A 21,109-nucleotide genomic window follows, 5' to 3' on the forward strand; every position below is an offset into this window, starting at 1 on the left:
CACCACCACCACCATCATCACCATCATCACCACCACCACCACCACCACCACCATCATCACCACCACCACCACCATCATCACCATCATCACCACCACCACCACCACCATCATCATCACCATCATCACCACCACCACCACCATCATCACCACCACCACCACCATCACCACCACCATCACCACCACCATCACCATCATCACCACCACCACCACCATCATCACCACCACCACCACCACCACCACCATCATCACCATCATCACCACCACCACCATCACCACCACCACCATCATCACCACCATCATCACCATCATCACCACCACCACCACCATCATCACCAACACCATCACCACCACCATCACCACTATCATCACCATCATCACCACCACCACCACCATCACCACCACCACCACCACCACCACCACCATCATCATCACCATCACCACCACCACCACCATCACCACCACCACCATCACCACCACCATCACCACCACCATCACCACCACCACCACCACCACCACCATCATCACCATCACCATCACCACCACCATTATCACCACCACCACCACCACCACCATCATCACCATCATCACCATCATCACCACCACCACCATCATCACCACCACCACCACTACCACCACCACCATCATCACTATCCTCATCATCACCACCATCTTCATCGTCAGATCGATCATCATCCCCTCCCTATCATCATTGCCACGATCATCACTTTCACCACCATCACCTCCACCATCACCACCATCCTCACAATTGTCACCTTGCATGGCACCTGTGGTATTCACAAATCAAGATCAATTTTGGAGTCCTATCTCCCCAGGGCTCCCCTAGTCCCCCAGAAAGTGTCATTCACACCTTGTTTTTATTTGGCTATTGTGATTTTCTTTTTTGGTTGGGGGTAGAAAGGAGGGCCTGTTGGTCTCAGGCACCCCGATTCCAAAGGCAGTCACACATCTCCCCTCAGAGGCCTCTCCTCCTCCTCTGGGAGGGTTGGCACGGGTGTGCTGGGGGACCAGGCCCCCTCTGCCACTCTCCTTACAGCCTTGCCCAGCTGCCCCAAACCCTGGGCAGCCTGCACTAGCTGGGCCAGCCCCAGCCCCAGGGCATGGCGCTCCTGCTGGTCCCTCTCCAGGGCCTGGGTCAACCTCTCCAACTGGGCACCTACATCCCTCACTGCAGCCACCAGCTCCACCAGGGCAGGCGGTTCACAGGCCATGACCCTTACGGGTGGTGATGGGGACATGCAGGGGCCAAGGGGAACTGGGCTCTGACCAGGAGTCGGCCCTATGTTGAAGTGGTCAGGGGGAGGTTGATCCAAGGGGTGAGTCACAGAGGAGAGGTGGAGGTCAGGGGTCACAGTGGAGTCAGAAGCAGAGTGTGGGGTCTGGGTATGTGGAGTGGTTGGTTTGGGGCTCTGGCTTCTGGATGCCTCCCAGTCCCCAGTGGACGCTGGGTCCATGCTTGTGGCTGAAGAGGGCCTGGAGGGGCTGGCATCCCAGGTTGGAGAGGACTCTGGGCTGTGCATCAGGAATGTGGAAGTCAAGTGCTCAGGCAGACGGGATTTCACCATTGATGCAGCAGTGGGAGAGAGAAGTTCTGTTCCCAGCGAAGTTGGAAGAGACTTAGTAGTGACCACAGGCGTTGTGGTGGGGGCAGAGGTCGTGGTGGGGGCAGGGGTCGTGGTGGGGGAAGGAATCGTGGTGGGGGAAGGAATCGTGGTGGGGGCAGGGGTCGTGGTGGGGGCAGAGGTCATGGCAGGAGCAGGGATCATGGTGGACCTGAAGGTCGTAGTGGCGGCAGGGGTCGTGGTGGGGGCAGAGGTCGTGGAGCGCGGGGTAGTCGTGGTGGTGCGGGTGATCGCAGAAGTCGTGGTGGAGAGAGGGCTTGCCGAGGGATCTGGGAATCTGGAAGGTTCTGGGATTATGTCAGGGTATGAAGCTGTGTCCAAGACTGGGGTCGGGTGAGAAGCCTGGGTCGGCTCCGAGGTGGGAGGAAGGCCGGTCACCTCCGCCAGTGCAGAGGGGTCAGAAGTCAGTTCTTTAGGCAAAGCGGACGGCGGAGTGGGTGAGAGGTCAGGGGTCAGCACTGGGAACACAGAGGGGTCAGGGGTGGACCAGATAAGGTCAGGAGTCATCAAGGTGAGGTCGGGGTCCACCTGGGAAGCCGGGTCGGGAGAGGGTGGGCGGCTGCCGGGAGGGACGGAGGTCGCCTCCCCGCTGGGGACTGGGTCGGGCGTGAGCTGCGGATCACGGGGCAGCTCGGGAGCCAAGTCGGACGTCCGCGGCGGGTCCGGGGGCCCCGGCGAGGTGGGGCGAGCTGCGGAGGGGGTGGGCCGCAGCGGGCGCTCGGGCCACTGTCTCCTCGCTGACCCTGGAGGCAACAGAGGAAAGACCGACGGACGGAATGAGGTCAGCGGGCCCCGCCCCGCCGGGCCGACCAATGGGGAGGTGCGAGGCCTCGTGACGTCACGAGTCGCCGGCAGACTTGCCCCGCCCCAGCGCCCCACCTCCCGCCGGCTCCCGGGTCTCCAGGCGCCACCTGGCGTCCGGGGAGGACGCGGCCGTGGGCAGTGGAGGGGCGGACGGAGGGGGCACCCGTAACAAAGATAAAGACTCTCAGCAATATGTTTAAACAGCAAAATTAATGCAACGGGTCTACGCGGAACAAAAAAAGTCCAAACTTTAAAGACAGGCAGGGTGAGGGGGAGAGGCGAGGGAGGGGCGGTCTGCAAGGGCAGGGTCCGCCCCCTACAGTTTTATTTAAACTTTTGATATTGCGTTTATCGTGGATTGTTTTGGGGGGGTTTTGCATTAATTTTGATTTTTGAAAAATAGTGTACTGAATTATTATTTATCTATATTGCAGGGATCCCCTTAAATTTTCGCGCCCCCTTAAATTTTGGACCCTAGGAGCGTGGAACAGCCCACCCAGTCCTCTCCGGCCGGCCGGCCTGCCGGTTAGCTGAATTTTATCCTCTTTTTGCAGATGAGGTTTCGAAATGAGGCCGGAAGGCTGGGATAGCTGGCCCCGTCCCCACACAGCTGCCAGCGTCCGGCCAGCCCCTGACCACTGGCCTTCCCTCCCATCCCTTCCTGGGCTCAGCTCCCTAGAGCTGCCCTTAGCCTGCTCGGCTCTCTATATGTCAGGCAGTCCCCTCCCCAAGACCTGATCTCTGCGTGCACCTCTCCTGGGATTGCCGGATTTACCAAATAGAAGCATGGGCCACACAGATAAACATATCCCTACTGCACGTGCAAAATTCAGCAATGAATACTAAAAAGGTACTCATTGTGCATCTGCAAGGTAAATGGAAGTGAGCGGCCTGTGTTTTACCGGCCACGCTAACCCCTTCCTCAGCCCTTGCAGCTCTCTGTGCAAACACAACTCCCGGGAAGGGGCTCTCCTGTGAAACGGCACCCACTCCGTCCCCCTTTCTCCCTTACTCTGCTTTCCTTCAGAAAGTTGCTTCCCTGGTACGTTTATTCCCGCGTGTCTCCACAGTTGCCCTGCTCCGACGCACCGCGCATGCCGCAGGGGTCCTGTGCCTGCGGCTGTGACCCTGGTCCCTGGCGCTCGGCCTGGCTCAGAGCCGGCACCGCGATGTTCATATAGAACGGAGGACGGAGGTGCAGCTGAGCAAACTGAACCTCGGGGGCCCGGCACGCCTGGGGCACAGTCCTTCCGGAGCCGTGGGAAAGCGGGACAGGGCGCACCACGGCTCCGAAGCCAGGCGCTGGCTGGAGGGGTCTGTCCCCGGGGCAATGGGGAGCCAGGGGAAGGGCGGGTGTGTGTGTGTGTCAGACGCATCCTTCAAGGGGCCAGGCGTGGGATGGACTGGAGAGGCTGAGGGTGGAAGCTGGGAGGCCAGGGAGGAGGTGGTGAGGTTTTCCTGGGGGTGGGGGGCGGGGGGCGGAACCCGGGGCTGACACCCTGCCTGAAAGACTGCAAAGCTAAACCGCTTAGTTACTTTCTGGGCAACGGTGGGGGAGACCAATGGGGGTCTCAGGGCGCAACCCCATACACCCCTTGCCCCTTGCCTTAGCCTCACCTGTGTCCCCATGGGCCCTGGGGGCTGCAGAGGGATGGCCTGGGCTCCTGGTGGTGTTAGTGGCAAAAGTGGGTCCAGGTGTGTCGGCCTTGGGGGTCCCTTTGGCCAAGTCCCCTTCTAAAGGTGTGTTCCACGTCTGGGAAAGCGCATCCCCATCTCTGTCACCTTGGGAGAGAAGGGGACGGGGTATGTTTTCAATTGCCTCTTGGGCTTGGCCCTCCTTTGTGCTCCCACTGAGCCCCGCTCAGCCTCACCCTCTCTCGGGGTCCCAGGCCCCTGGATGACTCATCTGGGAAGCTCCAGGCTACCAGTAACAGAAACTGGGACTGAGCTTAAAATTAAGGACATTTGTCCTTGCAGTTCCCTGAGGCCCCTGCCCAAGTTAAAAGGACCAGCACAGTGTCTTTATTGATGAACTATTCGAAACACTTTTATAATACTATTTCTCCTACTTCGGGGGCTGAGGATTCTTGGATAATCTCTACATGGCGCGATTTTATATAAACTATAAATATACAACCCATAGATATGTGTAAAATATCTTTCCTATTTATTTTCTAGAATATCACTTTCTAGAGAAAATAGATAATTTAGCCTCCTGCCTTGGTTGATCAGGCAATGTTCGTAACAACGGCTTTATCGAGAATATAATCTGTGCTCCATGCCATTCACCTGTTTAGAGTGTCCACTTTAGTCTGTTCCCACCATCACCACCATTAAATTTAAGACCATTTCCATCACCTGCTCATTCTTACGCACCAGAATCTATACTACTTCCTCTGTGCCTTGCTCCCCAGCAACGACACTAGAGGTATCATCTCACATTGAGAACTGCCCCTGCCCCCTCCTGGCCACAACTTCTCCTTGAGGCCCCCATCCTCTGGTGCATAAACTCCACGGTGCTCCTGTTTGCTCACAGACCATGCCCTGCCCAGCTCTCCAGCCTCACCCCATCCCACTGCCCCCTCCTACTCGCTGTCCTGCTTCCTTTGGGGCCACAGCCGTGAAGTACTCACAGCCAGGCTTCCCGCACCTCTGAGCCTTGTCAATGCCAATACCCCCTTCTGACTCTTCCCTCCCCTCCATTTACCATGCAGGCGAACCCCTCATTCTGCACATAAGCCCAGCTTTGTGCCAGGCCCTGTGCCAGGCTTTGGGGACACACAGTCGATGGGCCCTGTGCTCTGGAGGGAGCATCAGACATGGGGATCACCGTGCGGGTCATAACAGAGGAGCACTGTGGGGACACAGAAGACATCCCAACTCCACCTGGCAGCTGGGAGGGCTTCCCGGAGGAGGGGGCTTGGAACTGAGATAAGAAAGATAAGTGAGATTCCACCAGGCAGACAAGGTTGGGAATGGCATTCCAGGTAGGGGGGCCAGCAGATGCAAAGGTTCAGGTGTATAAAAGAGCACGGGGTACTCAGGAAACCTCAAACCCGTCTCCCTAATACCGCTCACAGATCTTTCTCCTCCAGACCTGAGTATCCCTGGATCCCTCCATAGAGCCCTCTCCACCCAACATGGGGATTTCCCTTTCTGTCTGGTGTTTTAAATTAGAATAACCACCTTCATCGACTTTACCTTTTCTTTTTTTTTTTTTTAATCAAGTATTTCGGACAGTCAGGAGCACATAAAACAGGCAATAAAGGGCACCATTTGCACACTACCTGGCTTTGGAAAGGAAGCTGTCAACCCGATGAACGGATAAATACGATGTGTTCTATCCCTAAGGCGGAATGTTAGTGAGTCATAAAACGGAAGGAAGCTCCAACCCACGCTACAACCTGGGTGAGCCCTGAAGACAGCATGCTCAGTGAAAGACGCACACACAAAAGACCACATATCATGCGACTTCATGCACACAAAGTGTCAGAAGAGGGACATCTAGAGACAGAAAGTAGCTTAGTGGTTGCTCAGGGCTGAGCAAGGTGGGTGGGCCCTGGGAGGGGTGGGGGAGCAAAGGTTAAAGGGCACCATGGCGATGGATTCACAGGTCTGTGAATATACCAAAAGCCACTAGAATTGCATGCTTTAAATGGATGTTCGCACCGTGATGTATGTCTCAATTAAGCTTGTTTTTAACAAAATGCCAGCCCCCGAATTACAGGCCCACTCCTTGGTCTTTGTGTACTCGAGGTGTGCTGTCAGATACTGCCCAGGCTTATGGGTCACTCGTGAATGATGGGTCAGATTTTTCATTAAAATAGACATTTTGGAAAAAAGCAGCAGCATCACCACACAGTTACAGGCTCACGTGCCCTGACACATGCCTTCCCTTCTTTAGGGGCAGCCACCACCCAGTGTGCTTTTTCATTCCCACGCATGAGTTTACACCGAAGCCACATATTTAGGAATCCCTGATGCCATGTGTTTTTACATGCATGTGTTTTCTAGAACTGGCTTAACACTGTGTACATATAAGCACACATATGTGTGCAGATACCACACGCACACATATACACATACGGTTCACAGAATTCTGCGGTTTGCTTTTTTCATCCAACGTCATGCTTTGAGGTTATATGGTTGCCAGTGTCTCTTCCTAGCTGGGTGAGCAAGTAACTGATACTCCATGACTCAGTTTCCCACCTATCAAATGGGTATCATTGCAGCTTCTACTTCCTGGGATTGCTGGGCCTGGCACATGATGGGCCGCTATTTGTGCTAATACCTATAACTAGCACATCCGTTTCGACCTCTGTATGATATGCCATTGTACGAATAGCCAGCCCCTGGCATACCTACTATCCTGCTGGAGGACGTTTTAGGCTGTTTTAGGCTGTAACATCGATGTTTAGATGTTACAAATTCACCTGCAGTGAACTCCTGCATCTGTGTCCTTGGGCTCCTGAGGGAGAATTTCTCAACAGCTAATCGTGGGGTTGCTGACTGGAAGGCATGTGCATCTTCTTAGACACTGCCAAATCGATCTCCTAAGGGGACACATTGATTCTCACTCCCACTTTTATTCCATATCCTTGGTGTTCTTAGACATTTTCACTTTCGTCCATCTTGAGGGAGCGGGAAGAGCTGCTGATTGGCCACAAATGACAAAACTGAAGCCCAGAGAGGGCAAGCAACTTTTCCAAGGCAACACAGCAAGGAGGCACCATCAGGCTTCAGACCCAGGTCTACTTAGTTCTAAACGTGGGTGCCTTCCCCACAGATGCAGGGCCACGACCCCAGGAGGCCCCCCTGACCTCCCTCCTCCCCGCCCCCCTCAATGAGGCCACTTCCTGTTCTATACTCCCCTCAAAGCTGGTTGTCATATGCCCCCTCCCAGTCTCCTTGGCTGGAGTGGCATAGAGTGTGGGTTTGAATCCAGGCTCCTCCGTTTGCCACCCTGCCCTCTCTGTGCTGTGATTTCCTCACCCGTAAAATAGGGGTAAGGATAGCGCATAGGGTCGTGTGGGAAGTGAGTTAAACCACAGCATGCAGTTAGAGCCCTATTGCTGTAGTTATTTCTCTCTCACCATCGTGGGTCCTATTTCCCAACCTTTAAGCTAACCCTACAGCTAATCTCGGATTCTCTTCTCTCGTGTGACCTCGTACAGCCACAATGTACATAGCACCCCCAGATGCATGAGTCATCCCATCTTCCCAGCAGGATGCGGGAACTCTGTAGAACACAGCTCTCTATCCGCAGACGCCCATTCCCAGGGCTTCAGGCGCCATCCCACTAATTTACGGCCTCGGCCCGGCCCCCCAGAGCTCCAAGATTGCACACAGGCCTCCTGGACACAGGACTCTCGACACTCCGTGGCTGGACGCCCCACTGCCTTCACGGTCATCCCTGACGCAGCAAAAAGCCCATTCGATGCTTGAGCCACAATCCATGGTTGGCTGTGGCCCTGGACCTCCCTTTCCTCAACCCTCACCCAACCCCTCGCCCAACCCCATCAGCTCAACCCCAGAACAGAGCTTAAATGTGTCTACTCCTCTTCAATTCCACCGCCACCCTGTCGCCTCTCCCCTGGGGCTCCCAGGTCTCTCATGCCCACTCTTGCCTCCACAGGCCACCCCTGGGCAGCATTCCAATTGTTTTTAAATTGCACATGTCATTATGCCTTTCCTAGCTGAAAATGCTCCAAGTAGACTAAAACCCAGAACTCTGGCCTCACTCCCTATCATTCTTCCTCTGACCCGTGCCACTCCAGCCTCCTTGCTGCTCCCCCAATGCCCCACCCCGGGGCCTTTGCATGTGCTGTTCCCGCTCTCTGGAATGCTTTCCCTATTCCAGAGTAAAAGCAAAGCTGTTACAATGGACCTCATGCAGAGTTTGTCTTCTGTCATTATCCCCATCAGCTTCTTCGCTCCAAGCCTACTGCCTCCGTTGCTTTTTCTCCACCCAACTGGCAAGCACCCATCTCAGGGCCCTTGCCCGTGCAGTTTCCTCTGCCCAGAACATCTTCTAACCAGTTATCTGCATGGCTTTCTCCCTCAACTTTTTGAGGTCCTGGCTTAAATGTCTTGGCCATTCTGTTTTAAAACTGCAACCCTCAGCCTCCCTCTCTCCCTCCCATGCTCTGTCCACCACAGCTCTGACCCCAGCGGCAGGGCACAGGGCCTGACACACAGCCGGATGTACTACATGAATGGAGGTCCGCATCTCCAAATCCCATCACCCAGGAGGCCTCCAGAAACAGGATGACTGTTAAATTATTATTATATAAAATACTAAATAATATTAAATAAATGCTTTATCAAACTGGAAAATAAAAATCCAATTCCCTAAACCTCCAGCGTCATCTGCCATACACCCTCTTTGGACTTATACTTATGATCTGTCATTCATTCATTCATTCATTCCACAAATATGTAAAAAGCGTTTCCTAAGTTCAAGCACTGGGAAGATGGGTCATGCCAAAGGCAGAACAATAGCCCCCAGAGATGTCACCTTACACAGCAAAAAGGACCCTGAAGATGTGATTACGGGCATATGCCTTCAGATGGAGAGAGGATCCTGGGTTATCCAGGCGGACTAAACTAATTACAAGAGTCCTTAAAATCGGAGACTTTTCCCCCACTTTCGTTAGAGAGAAGATGTGAAGACAGGAGAAGGTCAGAGAGATGCAACGTTGCTGGCTTTGAAGGAGGGGAAGGGCTCATAGCTGGGGAATGCAAGTGGCCTCTAGAAGCTGGAAAAGGCAAGGACACGGACTCCCCTTAGAACCTCCCAAAGGAAATGCAGCCCTCCCAACACCCCGATTTTATCCCAGCGAGACCCATGTCAGACTCTGACCTCTAAGATAATACATCTGTACCGTTATCACCAATTTTGTGATAATTTGTTACAGCAGTGTAGAAGCTGATACAGATGCTTTACAGAACTAAAAGTCTAGTGAAGGAGTTTGGCAAGGCCCTGGACTGATGATATAGATTTCTCACCTTCTGACGTTTGATTCTCTGTGAATTCCCTTCTACCTGGGGACATAAAGCCACTTCTGTGAAGCTTTCCAAATGCTCTACTATAAATAGTCGCACCTTTCCCCGGGAGCCCGCAGCCTGTTGTCCATTTTCGACAAATAATCCTTGCAACCAGCGTTTTGCAGTTTTAAACGGTTTCACAACACATTTTGCTCACAGGGTTGGGACCTGAGGTCCACCAGCTGGCTCTAATCCCGGTGGAGCCACGGTTGGGACCCAGAGAGGCTGACTCCAGACCTCACAACTGCAAACAATTCAGGATATCTCTGTCCTAATCCCATCTGCAAAACGTATCTGAAATCGTTGAAATCAGATTCCAATCGCAGTTCCTGAGTTAACTAATGTTGAACTCCTCTGAGCCTCGTTTTTCCTTCCACCCCAAACGTCAGGTGTTTATCACGCGCCAGCTCCCGGCAGGTCCCCACCAGTCCTGGGCCCCACCTGTTCACGAGGAAGAAACTGAGGCTCAAAGGCGCAACGTCACTTTCTCGCGGTTACCTCCCTGGTGAGCCTCCCAATCCATGTCTGAGCCTCGCCCCGGGCCCCCTCCAGTCTTCCTGGCACTGTGGCTCTACGTGACGGTCCCTGGCTTCCCCGGCAGCTGGTACTGTGCATGCATCTGGGCTTGGTTCCTGCACCCCGTCTTCCCCAGGAGGGGCCCGCTGCCTTCTCCGCAGCTGTCCGGAGCCGCAGCATTAGGGAGGCAAGGGGGGCCGGGAGCATGCAAAGATTCCGGCACCCGCAGATGATGGGCCCTGAAGACCCCCTGGAACCCCCCCCACCCCCTCCCCCGTGCCACCAGGGGCCGCTCCTGCCCCACCCTGCTCCCACCCCACGGCTGGGCCCTCGGGCGCCCGGGGCGGCTGGCCAATCAGGGGCGGTGACGTCACAAGGTGCGGTGGATCGCGCGGGACGTCCGCTGCAGCGCATGCGCACTGAGTGCGAGAGAAAAGGCGGGAAAGGGCGCGCGGGGCGACAGAGGGAAGGGGGCGGGGGCGGCACTGCGAGGAGAGGCGGGAGGAGGGAGGCGGCGAGGGCCGAGGGGGGAGGGGAGGCGCGAGGATGAAAGGTGCTGAGGAGGCCTGTGAGGAAAACGGGTGAAAGGAATTGTGGAAAAAGTGATGGAGACAAGGCGCGGGGAGGCGGACAGTGAAGGGCAAAGACAGAGAGGAAGCGGGGGAGAACCACGGCGGGAGGGGGCCGCGAGCGGCCGCAGCGGCCCGGGCGCCCGGGAAGCCGGAGGAGACGCCCCGAGGGACAGCGAGGCCCGCACTGCTCCCGACAGTGGGCCAGGCCCGGCGGGGCAAGGGCGGCGGCGGGCGGCGGGCGGAGCCGACCCGGCTGGGCTGAGGCGGGCGGCAGGGCCGCGTGGGCAACGCCCGGGGAGCGGCGAGGACAGAGAAAGCTCCGCGTGCGTTAGGAGGCCGGGGCGGGCGTGACGACGCGGGGACGGGGGGCCCGGGGCGGGCGTGACGACGCGGGGACGGGGGCCCCGAGGCCGGTGGGGGGGGCGGTGACGGCGAGGCCGGGGCGGGGGATGGGGAGAGGGATTTCCAGTCTGGCTGGCGGCTGTATGGCGGCCGGTGCCTAGCCCCGGTGGGCTTTCCTAAGGAGGTGGGCTCCGGATTTGCTGGGTCTGGTGTGAGGGCTTAGACACCCAGAATGGGCTCCTTCTCCCGACTCTGGAGGACTCTTGGTGGAGCCCCGGGAGGGAAGGTGTTTAGGGTCTCCCGAGCTAAGGAACCGGACCGGGGGCTCGTTTAGAAGGGTCCCCCCTGCAGGAAGCCAGGCGGAGGGTGACCGGGCCCCTCACCTGGGTCTGGATGGCGCCCTGCGGTGGGAGGGTGGGTTGCTGGGCTGCTGGGGGTGCCCCGGGAGGAAGTGCGTGCAGGCACCTCTGTGGCCATGGTCACCTTGGCCAGGTCCTCTGCTGAGGCTGGGTCCCAGGTCCAGGGCGGGTAGTCGTCATCATCTTTGTAGCCTTAGGAGACATAGGGAGAAAGGTCCAGTCCCATCCCCTGTGCCAGCGGTTCTGGCTGCTGCTCCTCCCTCTTCCTCTGTCTCCCGGAGCAAATCTGGGTCCCCCAAGCCCCTCACACCCTGCTCTCTAGCTCTCGCCCACGTACCCGTGCAGGTGAGCCCCACGTCCTCTTCGTGGTCACAGTTGTGCTTGCCCCACGGCCCCGCGGGGCAGTCACTCAGCGAGGCCTCGCTGCCCTTGCAGCCCACGTCGTCCAGCCAGATGGGCCCAGTCCCAGGGCCATAGTGGGTTTTGCCCACCCGGGGCCGGACCTTGCCACAGCCCAGTTCCCAGCAGGCCACGGTGGCATCCCGCAGGTCCCAGTTGTCATCGCACACGGTCCCCCAGCGTCCGGCGTGCCACACTTCCAGGCGGCCAGCGCACCGGCTGGGCCCGTCCGCCAGACGAACCCGGAAGGGGCCTGCGTGAGAAGGCCCTGGGGTCAGGACAGATCCTCAGGGGCCACCCGCCCCTCTGCCTCCACTCCCCCCTCCCCTTCACATCCCCTCCACTCACCTGATTCCCCAGCGGTGGCACCAGTGGAGGAGGGGGCTAAATCTCTGGATGATCCTGAAGACCCCTCTACTGGGGTCTCCATGGGTGTTTTCAGGGAGGCCCGAGGTGTTCGCGTTGGACTGGCCTCGGCAGTCACTTTTCGGGTAGCTTCAGTGGTCAGTGTGGCCAAAGTCTTAGAGGTCAGGTCTTGGGGGGCCCAAGGAGTTGGTGTTGCAGTGGTGTGTGAGGTCAGTCTGTGGGGTGCTTCAGTGGTGAGCTTTGTGGTAGGCTCAGAGGTTGGCCTTCGGGGGACCTCAGTGGTCAGGGCTGTGGTGGTCCGTGAGGTTAGTTCTGGGGGTCTTTGGGTGCCCGGGCCCCGGGAGTGTTTAGTGGTTGGCATTGCGGCGGATGGAGGGGTTGGTCTCTTTGTACTTTTCGTCACCCACTTCTTGGTGCTCTTGGGCATTTTCCCTGGAGCCTTGGTAATGGTTTTCGCAGGAGCACTGGGAGTCAGCCTTATGGGGGGCTTGGTGGCCAGCTCCCCTGGGACCCAGACATCCCCATCTCTGCCCTGTCCAGGGGTCCAGCTCCAGCTGAACGGATCTGAGATGGAGTCCAGGCCAGGGGTCCCTGGAAGGTGGGAAGGGAGGAGAGGTCAGATGGGGACAGACACTGGGATGGCCAGAGGGTCTGTGCAGGCACCTCCTTCTCTCCAGTCAGTCGCCATGACCCCATTCATTGATCCATGTCAGACAGGCACAGTGCTCGGCCCTGCGGACACTGTGAAGCTTGGACACCATGCCCTGCCTTCCTGGCTCTGACAGGAAGAGGCTCCCTCACTCCCCTCTCTGCCAGCCTCCGCCTGAGCCAGGGCCTTCCCTCCTGTGCCCCCTGACCAGTCACCCCACTTCCTGTCTCATCCTGTCAAGTCCTCACCAACCACCCATGTGACCTTCCTAGTACCCAGATGCAATCTTAAAACCCTTATGTGGCTCCCCTGCCCCTCCCCAAGGAGGGGCCTTAGCTTCAAGCAGACTTGACTGTTACCACCGAATCACCACTCTCCCGTGTACAACTTTCTCCTTAGCAACATGTGCAGGAAAGGATTAACCTCGTCCTCTGGAGGGGCTGGACTATGGGGTCAACTCCCGATAGAAATACCCAGGCTCACGAGAGCGTCCCTGATCAGAAATATGCTGCATGTGTTGTCACACATCGTGGAAGAAATAAGAGCTGCCTGCTCATCTCAGGGAGAGCCTCGTCTCCTCTGCACCTCTCCCCTGGCTGCCCCTAACCTGCATCCCTTCACCATAATAACCCATAACCAGGACTTTAGTGGCTCTTCTGAGCTCTGTGAGTCCTCCTAGAAAATCAGTGAGCCTGACAGTGGTCTTGGGACCTCCTGAGCTATAACGATTCTTTCTTTGTGTGCCTCTCTTCCTTGGTGCCCGTGAGCGTCTCAAGGGCAAGGATCTCATTCCCTGCACTCTGAGGCCCCAGGGCCCAGCTCAATGGCTGCACCTAACAGGCCTCGATAAATGTTGGTGGATGAACCAAGAAACAAGTGCATTGTCCCAGTTTATTTTAACTGACCCTCCCTTTGGCTAGTCTCCATCTCTCAGCGCCCCTACATCTGCTTCCTGCATCTTAGTGGGGATAAAGCTCCCTTTTGGTGGAGCTTTTTTGATTCCTGGGAGGAGGAAGAGGAAGTTTCTGTGGGTGGGAATCCCAGCCCTGCAGCTTGCTGTGTGACCTTGGGCAAGTTACTTAACCTCCTTGTGCCTTGGCTTCTTCGTCAGTAAAATGGGCATAACGTCCACCAACCTGGACCTATCGCGAATTTCAAGTGTGGTCGCACGTGTGAAACCCCCCAGCAGAGATGCCCTCTCTACGTCAGTGCCAATGTCAGGCCCCATTCCCATCTGGACAGGGGCTCCTTACCTGTGCAGACGACCCCAACATCCTCATTGTGAGCGCAGTTGTGCTTCCCCCAGGGGGCGGCAGGGCAGTTGGAGAGTGACACCTCGGTCCCAGTGCAGCCCACATCGTCCAGCCAGATGGGGCCGGCACCCCAGCCAAAGCGGCCAGCTGCAGGGCCCGGCTGCCGGGCCATCCCGCATCCCAGCTCCCGACAGACCACAGCCGAGTCACGCATGTCCCAGCCGTCGTCACACACGGTGCCCCATCGTCCATTGTGCCACACCTCCAGCCGGCCCGTGCAGCGGCTGGGCCCAGCCACCAAGCGCAGCTGGGGAGACCCTGGGGCGGAAGAGACCCAGAGAATGAGAGAATCAGGCGGGCTGCCTCGCCCTGGGGGGTGGGGATGGGGACAGCTGCCTCACGGGTCCAGAGCTTCCCTGTGAGGTGATTAAACTGTGTGGGAACCGGATAGTGGTGATGGTTGCACAGCACTGTAAGTGTACTTGCCACTGAGCTGCACATTTCAGTGTGCACCATTTTTAAAAAATGGTGAAAATAGCAAATTTTGCGTTCTATATATTTACCACAGCTTTTTTAAATGGGCTTTAAAACAAATTGCCTGCTCTGAATCCCGGCTTTTCCATTTTTAAATTTTAAAAAAAATTTCTTTAAAAATTAAAAAAATCCATTTTTCCATTTGGTGTATTTTCCCTCATCTGCAGCACGGAAAGCAGTTGATACCGACAGCGTTTCCCGAGTTAAGACATGCCAGTCGCTTGGAGCGCCTCGGTCACCTACTGAGAGCTCAACACATGTTCGCTGTCATTGTGGTTATTTGGTAAATGGAGAAAGAAGCCTATGATACTGTAAGTGCGGTGATAACAACTCTCCACCATGGGTCAGCCTTGTCCAAACTTGAGGAGTCAGCCGGCGTTGGTCTAATCCTTCCAATACTCGTGGGAAGCAGGGAAAGCCAGAGGCATGAACCCCATTTTATAAAGAACCACAGGCTTGGAAAAGTAAAAAGACCCCGAGGGGGACCCCATGGCCACCCAGGGTGACGTGGAAGCTGGGATCCCGGCGGAGTGGATGCTCAGCCCACCATCTTTTCCCTATGCGCATTTGTGGGGCTCAGTGCAAAATGTGGGGCCCCTGTTCAGAAATTATGAAGAATTTCAAGACGGTGACAGCAGAGCCTAAACCAAGCACGGGCCCCTCCCGCGTGTGAGGCCTCATGTTCCACTCCTCTCCCTTCTCTGCAACAGGATCCCGGAGGAGACAGTCCTTGAGCAGAGACAAAGGGAAGTTAGGGATACAGGGGCTGGGGGGACAGAAGCCAGAACCCTGTGATCTGGGGGAGCAGCGGGGGACTCACCGGCTTCCGGGCCAGGCTCGAGCGGGCCAGTGGGAGTGGCTGGAAGAGGCCAAGTGCCAGCTGTCCGGGAGCTTGGGGTCACCGCAGTGGGCAGAGGCCAGGGTGCCGCCTCCCTGGGGGCTGAGCTGTTGCCACCCTCGGTAGGGGCCGTGGGAGGGACGTAGCTGAGGGGCATGCCTGGGGTGGGGGCACGACATGATCAGCACCCTCCCCCATGCCGCTCCCCCACCCCTCGTCCTTTCCCTTCCTCTCAACTGTGAAACCCCCTCCCTCCCCTGACAGAGCCCAAGCCCTGGGAGAAATGTAGGGTGGCGTTAAGCTGGGGTGACATTTCAGAAGATGGGTGTCCACTGGGGAGGTCAGGAGGCAGGGCAAAGGGGAGAGGGGGGTGTGCTGGGTGAAGGCCAACCCCCAAATTCATGTCCACCTGGAACCCGCAGACGGGCCTCATTTGAACACGGGGCCTGGGCAGGTGGCTCAAGTCCAGCGAGGTCTGCTGGGGGAGCGTGGGCTGTTGCTTACGGAAAGAGGGTACCGCGGACACAGACAAGTGTGTGCAGGGCCCGCGCAGCGGAGGCAGAGACAATCCAAGGATCGCCGGCCACCGCCCCAAACCAGCAGAGGCAGGGAAGGGGCCTAGAGCCTCCCTGGGGGGCACGGGGGGCCCTGCCGACACCCTGAGTTCAGACTTGTGGCTCCAGGACTGAAAGGACGAATGTCTGTGATTTGAAGCCCCCTGTTGTGATGATGGCCCCAGGAAACCAAGACAGCAGGGTCTCTCTGCTGTGGGGGGTGGGCCGGGGCAGGGGTCTCGGGCCCCTCCGGTCTCTGCATTGCTGGGCAGCCTCCGAGTCTCCAGACATTGCCCCGAGCCCCCTGGCTGGGGGTGGGGGTGGAGACTTTCCCAGTTGAGGACCACAGAGGTAGGGGGAGGCTCGGTGGAGGAGGAGGAGGTGGGAGGAGTGGGAGGCCCCAAAAGGTGGGCAGGGCTTGGGGTGAGAAACGTCAGAAGCCCCGCGGCCGCCCCCGCCCCTCACCATCACACACGGCCCCGGCGTCCTCCCGGTGGTGACAATCATGCTGGCCCCACGGCCGCGCAGGGCAGAACCTCAGCGCCGTCTCGTTTCCCCGACAGCGAAGGTCGTCCAGGAAGATGGGGCCGGCCCCCTCCCCGAAAAAGGCGCCCCCGGGGGCGGCCAGCGCCCCCCCGCAGCCCAGCTCCCGGCAGGCCACGGCAGCGTCGCGCAGGTCCCAGGCATCGTCGCACACCGAGCCCCAGCGCCCCGCGTGCCACACCTCCAGGCGCCCCGCACAGCCGTGGGGGCCGTCGGCCAGGCGCAGCCGGGGGGCCGGGCCTGGAGCGCCCAAGGGCACGGGGTAGAGGGGGAGAGAGGTGGAAAACAGACGTGGGAAAAGGCTTGGCACGGAAGGGACGTGTCCGCTTCTGTCCCTGCACCCCACAACCCGCCCCCATGCTTGGTCCCCCCACCACCCAGCCCCCCACCCCCCCCACCCTACAAAGCAGGGTTCTCAAGCCCGGCCCCCGCTGAGACAGGCCAGACCCTCCTCCTTTGCGAGTGATCTGCAGCGCTCGTCCTGACAGCCCCCAATTCCCCAGGTGCAGCCACCTGCCTCTCGGGGACCCGGTGTGGCCAGCAACGCCTTGTCAGTTTCTCCTGGGCAGGAGTCAGGTGGGCACAGGGGAGGGGCCAGGCCAACCCAGTTAGGAACCCGTTGTAGAGGAAGGAGCGCAGGTGCAGAGGCCCCACACTTGCAGACGTTCAGCTCAGCCTCCCTCCTCGCGTGAATGAGGATAAATATTTCCCCCCCACCCTGCCTGGGTTTCAGCCAGGGCCACCAGGCCCTAAGGCCCCAGCCGCTTCTCCCTGACCACTTAACCCTCTCCTCACTGAGACCTCGGCTTTCCTCCAGCAGACTGTCCCAAGGGCCCCCTCCGGCCCCTCGGTTCCACGCTGCACACTGAGCCGCCCCTCCCTGCACTGACTCTCTCCCCACCCCACCCCACCCCGGGCTCCTTCCGGCGCTCAGATCCCCCAAGGAGTTCTTCCAGATCCATCTGTGAGCAGGGCAGAGGAGGGCTGGGATGGGCCGGATGGGCTGGCGGCCAGGTGCTGCTCAGGGGCTACTGGTTGCATGACCGCAGGTGGCTTACTTTTCCTGTCCGAGCCTCAGTTTCCACATCTGAGGGGTGAAGAGGGGTAGGAGCGTCCCCCCACCCCACAGGCTGCGGGAGGCCCTGGTAGAGGGGACAGAGCTGGCGCGGGGAAAGCCCCTAGCTCGCTTCTCGGCGCCAGGCAGGGCCCCCCAAGACTGCCAGCCTGCCAGGAGGTGCCGGCTCCGGGGGAAGCCCGCCCTCCAGCCTGACACCCGAGCCAGGACATTCCTGATGTTGAGCCCAGTGAGCGTATGGCATTTGTTTAGCAGCTTGGAAACTGAAACAGGGCTTGATGAATATTCCCCGAAGAAAGGAAGGGAGGAAGGAAGGAAGAGAGGAGGGAGGGAGGGAGGGGACCCTAAGGGTGTCACCAAGGTAGGCTCCTGACTTGCAAGCTCTGTCCAACTTCGTCCCTGGGGGAGCCCTACGCCCTGGTTTCAGGGGAAGGGCCACGGCAGGTAGCCAGACCCAGTGTCGGGGGAGCACCAGGACCTGAGGCTCAGTCGTCAATGTCCCCACCCCTAGGGGAGCAGAAGGAGTAGAAGCTGGCCCACTGGGCAGCGGGGTGGCTGGGGTGGCCTGAGAGACGGTCCCCTGACCGGTTAGGGGGGCTGGGGGAGCACTGGGCACAGAGGGACCTGGTCAGGTGGCTGCGGGCGGGCATGACTCCTGCGAGCTGCAGGACCTTTGCGCGCAGGGACACACGGACCCGGCTCATGGCCTTGCTGGGATGGCACGATGGCCGGGAGAAGGAACATGCTCATTGGTCTGCACGAAACCTTCTCCCGTGGCACTGTGGGGAACACCATGGCTCGGGGTCACTGGCCAAGGCCATGGGACGGGGCCAAGAGCTGAGCCCAATTCCAAAACCCTTGCTCCCTCCAGGAGGCTGTCGGTAACTGCAGGGAAGTCGGGGGGGCTGGAGCGCTCCCTAGGAGGGGTGTGATGATTCTGAGCTGGGACCCAAGCCCTTGGGAAGGCGGGAGGACAGCCTCAGGTATGCCCGTGGCCCCCGCCCCACGTACCCGTGCAGACCAGCCCTGCGTCCTCGCTGTGGTCACAGTTGCTCCGACCCCAGGGACTCCGGGGACAGTCACGTAGGGCCTGCTCTCCTCCGCCGCACCCCACGTCATCCATCCACACGGGCCCTGAGCCGTAGCCAAACCGGGCACCGCCCGGGGCGGCCAGCGCCCCCCCGCAGCCCAGCTCCCGGCAGGCCACGGTGGCATCGCGCAGGTCCCAGCCATCGTCACACACCGTCCCCCAGCGCCCCGCGTGCCACACCTCCAGCCGCCCGGCGCAGCCGTGGGGACCCGAGACCAGGCGCAGCCGCTCTAGGGGGGACAGGGAGGGGACGAGGTGCCTCATCTGCGCACAGCATGGGACACGCAGGTTCAAGCCCTTCACCTGGGGAAACTGAGGCCTGAGCTGAATGGGGGCTCCTGTTAGGGGGAGGGAGCAGCGACTGGGTGGGGCAGGACACCCGGGTCCCGGGACAGGCAGAGGGTGGGGGTGAGTGAGTGGGAGACGGCGCCTGACTCCCTGAACCCCCGGGGTGCGGGCAGGGGCATCCCGGGAAGCAGACTGAGAAGAGGGGGCCCTGCTCCCCTTGGTCTGGGCTCTGGGCCTAGGATGCGTGCACCCAGCATCGCGTGGGGGTGGGGGCCTCACCGTGACGGGGGGCCCCGGTCACCAGCGAAGGGGCGCGGGTGGACTTGGCCTGCTTGGGGGGCCGGGGGCTCTTCTTCCGCAGGCCACTCTGGGGATCCCCGGCCGGCCGGGGCGCTGGGAGAGAGACAGCCATGAGGGGGGTGCCGGGCGGCTGCTCTCCCGTCCCCCGGAATGGCGGTGCTGGCCAGGCTCCAGGTGGCAGCAGACGGTCCCAGTGGCCTTGCCCAAGGACTACCCCCCCCCCCCCGCAGTTTGGATGGGGAACCCAGGGACCCCAAGTTCAAAGGGGGGAGAGAGCTGGGGGTGCCACGGGCTGCCTCATCCTCACCGTGAGTCTCAGGGGGCACCTCAGACACCAGATTGAAACCCCCAGAGGGCCCGGGCCAGGGGTCCCCTGCCAAGAGGGAAGTGGAGTCGTCCCTGGAGCCGGCCACACGCTGCCCTGTGGGGCACAAGAGAAGCCCTGAAGGCGCGGGGTGGGGGGTAGGAGGTCACTGGGGTCCTGGGGAGAGGGATAGGGCTGGACCCGCGTGTCTGGGTCCTCGAGGGCTCAGGAGCCCCTGTAAGCTGGGGGTCCCTGAGCCCCAGGAGGGCCCGGCACTGAGGGGTGGCCTCCCGGCCCCTGCGAGCCCCTCACCTGCGCACACGACGCCCGCGTCCTCCTCGTGGGAGCAGATGTGTGCCTTCCAGCCGCGGTGCGGGCACAGGCCCAGTCGCGCCTCGCTGCCCCGGCAGGCCAGCTCGCTCAGCCACACGGGACCCTCGCCCTCCCCGAAGAAGGCGCCCCCGGGGGCGGCCAGCGCCCCCCCGCAGCCCAGCTCCCGGCAGGCCACGGCAGCATCGCGCAGGTCCCAGGCATCGTCGCACACCGAGCCCCAGCGCCCCGCGTGCCACACCTCCAGGCGCCCCGCACAGCCGTGGGGGCCGTCGGCCAGGCGCAGCCGCTCTGCAGGGGGACGGAGGAGAGGCTCGGACCCCAGGAGGGCCCCCACCCCGGCCCTGGGGCTGCACTGGTCACAAGTGGATGCAAACTCAGGGGATGATTGGGAGGGCAGTGCTGAGGGGCCCCGGCTCCCGTAGCAGGCTAGAGGCAGGGCCCCTGGGCTCCAGGCGGAGGACGCAGGGGTCAGAGCACCAGCCCTTGGGCTCTGGGGACATGGGGTGGCACAGGGGGAGGGGCTCGGAAACTCACCGACAGCCTGGATCCCCATCAGAGCGGCTGGAAGGGAGGGTGGGTGGGCCCGAGTGAGGGGTGCCTCCAGGGGTCCCTGTCTCCAGGACAGGTCCCTTGCCCTGCATGCCCTGGCACGCACGCGTGCACACACACGTGCACACCCAGTTCCCACGCTTCTTAACCAGAAACCCGCTGCCGGGAAGCAGGACTCTGGGCAGAGGCGGACGGGGTTGGGGGTCGGGCAGGGGTTGCATGCAGGCCCTGAGATGGGTGGGGCTTGAGGTCCTTTGTGTTCCCCTATGGGGACAGCTGAAGATCAGACACTGGGTGACCCCTGCACAGGGTCAGGGTGGGGGAAGAGGAAAGGGGCATGTCGCTTGGGACCCTGAGAGGGTGGGGCTGGGACTGCGCTCGGGTGGTGGGCAGGGAGGACGGGCTGTCCTCATGTCCCCAAGCACCAAGGGCTGGGGTCGCAGAAGCCTGAACCTCTAAAGTTGATGAGCCAAGGGGTCGGAGGGCTGGGGTCCGGGCCCCTGAGTCCTCAGGGAGAACGGTCACTCACCGACGAGGCAGGCCAAGACCCTCATGCTTGCAGACAGAGTCCAGGGCGGGGACGGGGTGAAAGGGGGAGAGCACGGGCGAGAGAGGCGGCAGCGGTCACAGGGAGGGAAGCGCCTGGACTGGGGAGGGGCAGGCAGGGCCTGGACGCGCTGCCAGGAGGAGAGAGAGGCTGCCGAGGAGGCAAGGAGGCAGCAGCGGGGGCTGAGGCAGGGAAGAGGGGGGGGTA

At 59.8% G+C, this 21,109-nt stretch overlaps 1 protein-coding gene across 1 annotated transcript; it reads right to left on the reverse strand.

Annotated features, from left to right (window-relative positions):
- Positions 1-555: 555 nt before the first annotated feature.
- SSC5D (scavenger receptor cysteine rich family member with 5 domains) lies at positions 556-20,986 on the reverse strand. The gene is made up of 14 exons (XM_077130713.1): positions 20,885-20,986; positions 20,341-20,367; positions 19,786-20,094; positions 19,477-19,590; positions 19,149-19,262; positions 18,503-18,811; positions 16,339-16,656; positions 15,302-15,478; positions 13,948-14,265; positions 12,028-12,636; positions 11,618-11,932; positions 11,305-11,472; positions 4,062-4,226; positions 556-2,383 (listed from the first exon to the last, which is right to left on the reverse strand). Exons 1-14 carry the CDS (start codon positions 20,907-20,909, stop codon positions 960-962), a joined length of 4,392 nt encoding a protein of 1,463 aa, XP_076986828.1. The 5' UTR covers positions 20,910-20,986; the 3' UTR covers positions 556-959.
- Positions 20,987-21,109: the final 123 nt, after the last annotated feature.

The sequence above is a fragment of the Tamandua tetradactyla genome, chromosome 16, assembly GCF_023851605.1.
Source record: "Tamandua tetradactyla isolate mTamTet1 chromosome 16, mTamTet1.pri, whole genome shotgun sequence".
In the NCBI taxonomy this organism is placed as follows: domain Eukaryota; kingdom Metazoa; phylum Chordata; class Mammalia; order Pilosa; family Myrmecophagidae; genus Tamandua; species Tamandua tetradactyla.

Bases quoted from the DNA above. Each gene is read 5' to 3' on its own strand.
- SSC5D (XM_077130713.1), bottom strand. From the start codon at position 20,909: ATGAGGGTCTTGGCCTGCCTCGTCG. The intron at 18,812-19,148 runs GTGAGGCCCCCA...TGTCCCCCCTAG, and splicing joins GACCGGGGCCCCCCGTCACG to AGCGGCTGCGCCTGGTCTCG. The intron at 14,266-15,301 runs GTGAGTCCCCCG...CTTCCGCCCCAG, and splicing joins CGAGCCTGGCCCGGAAGCCG to GGTCTCCCCAGCTGCGCTTG.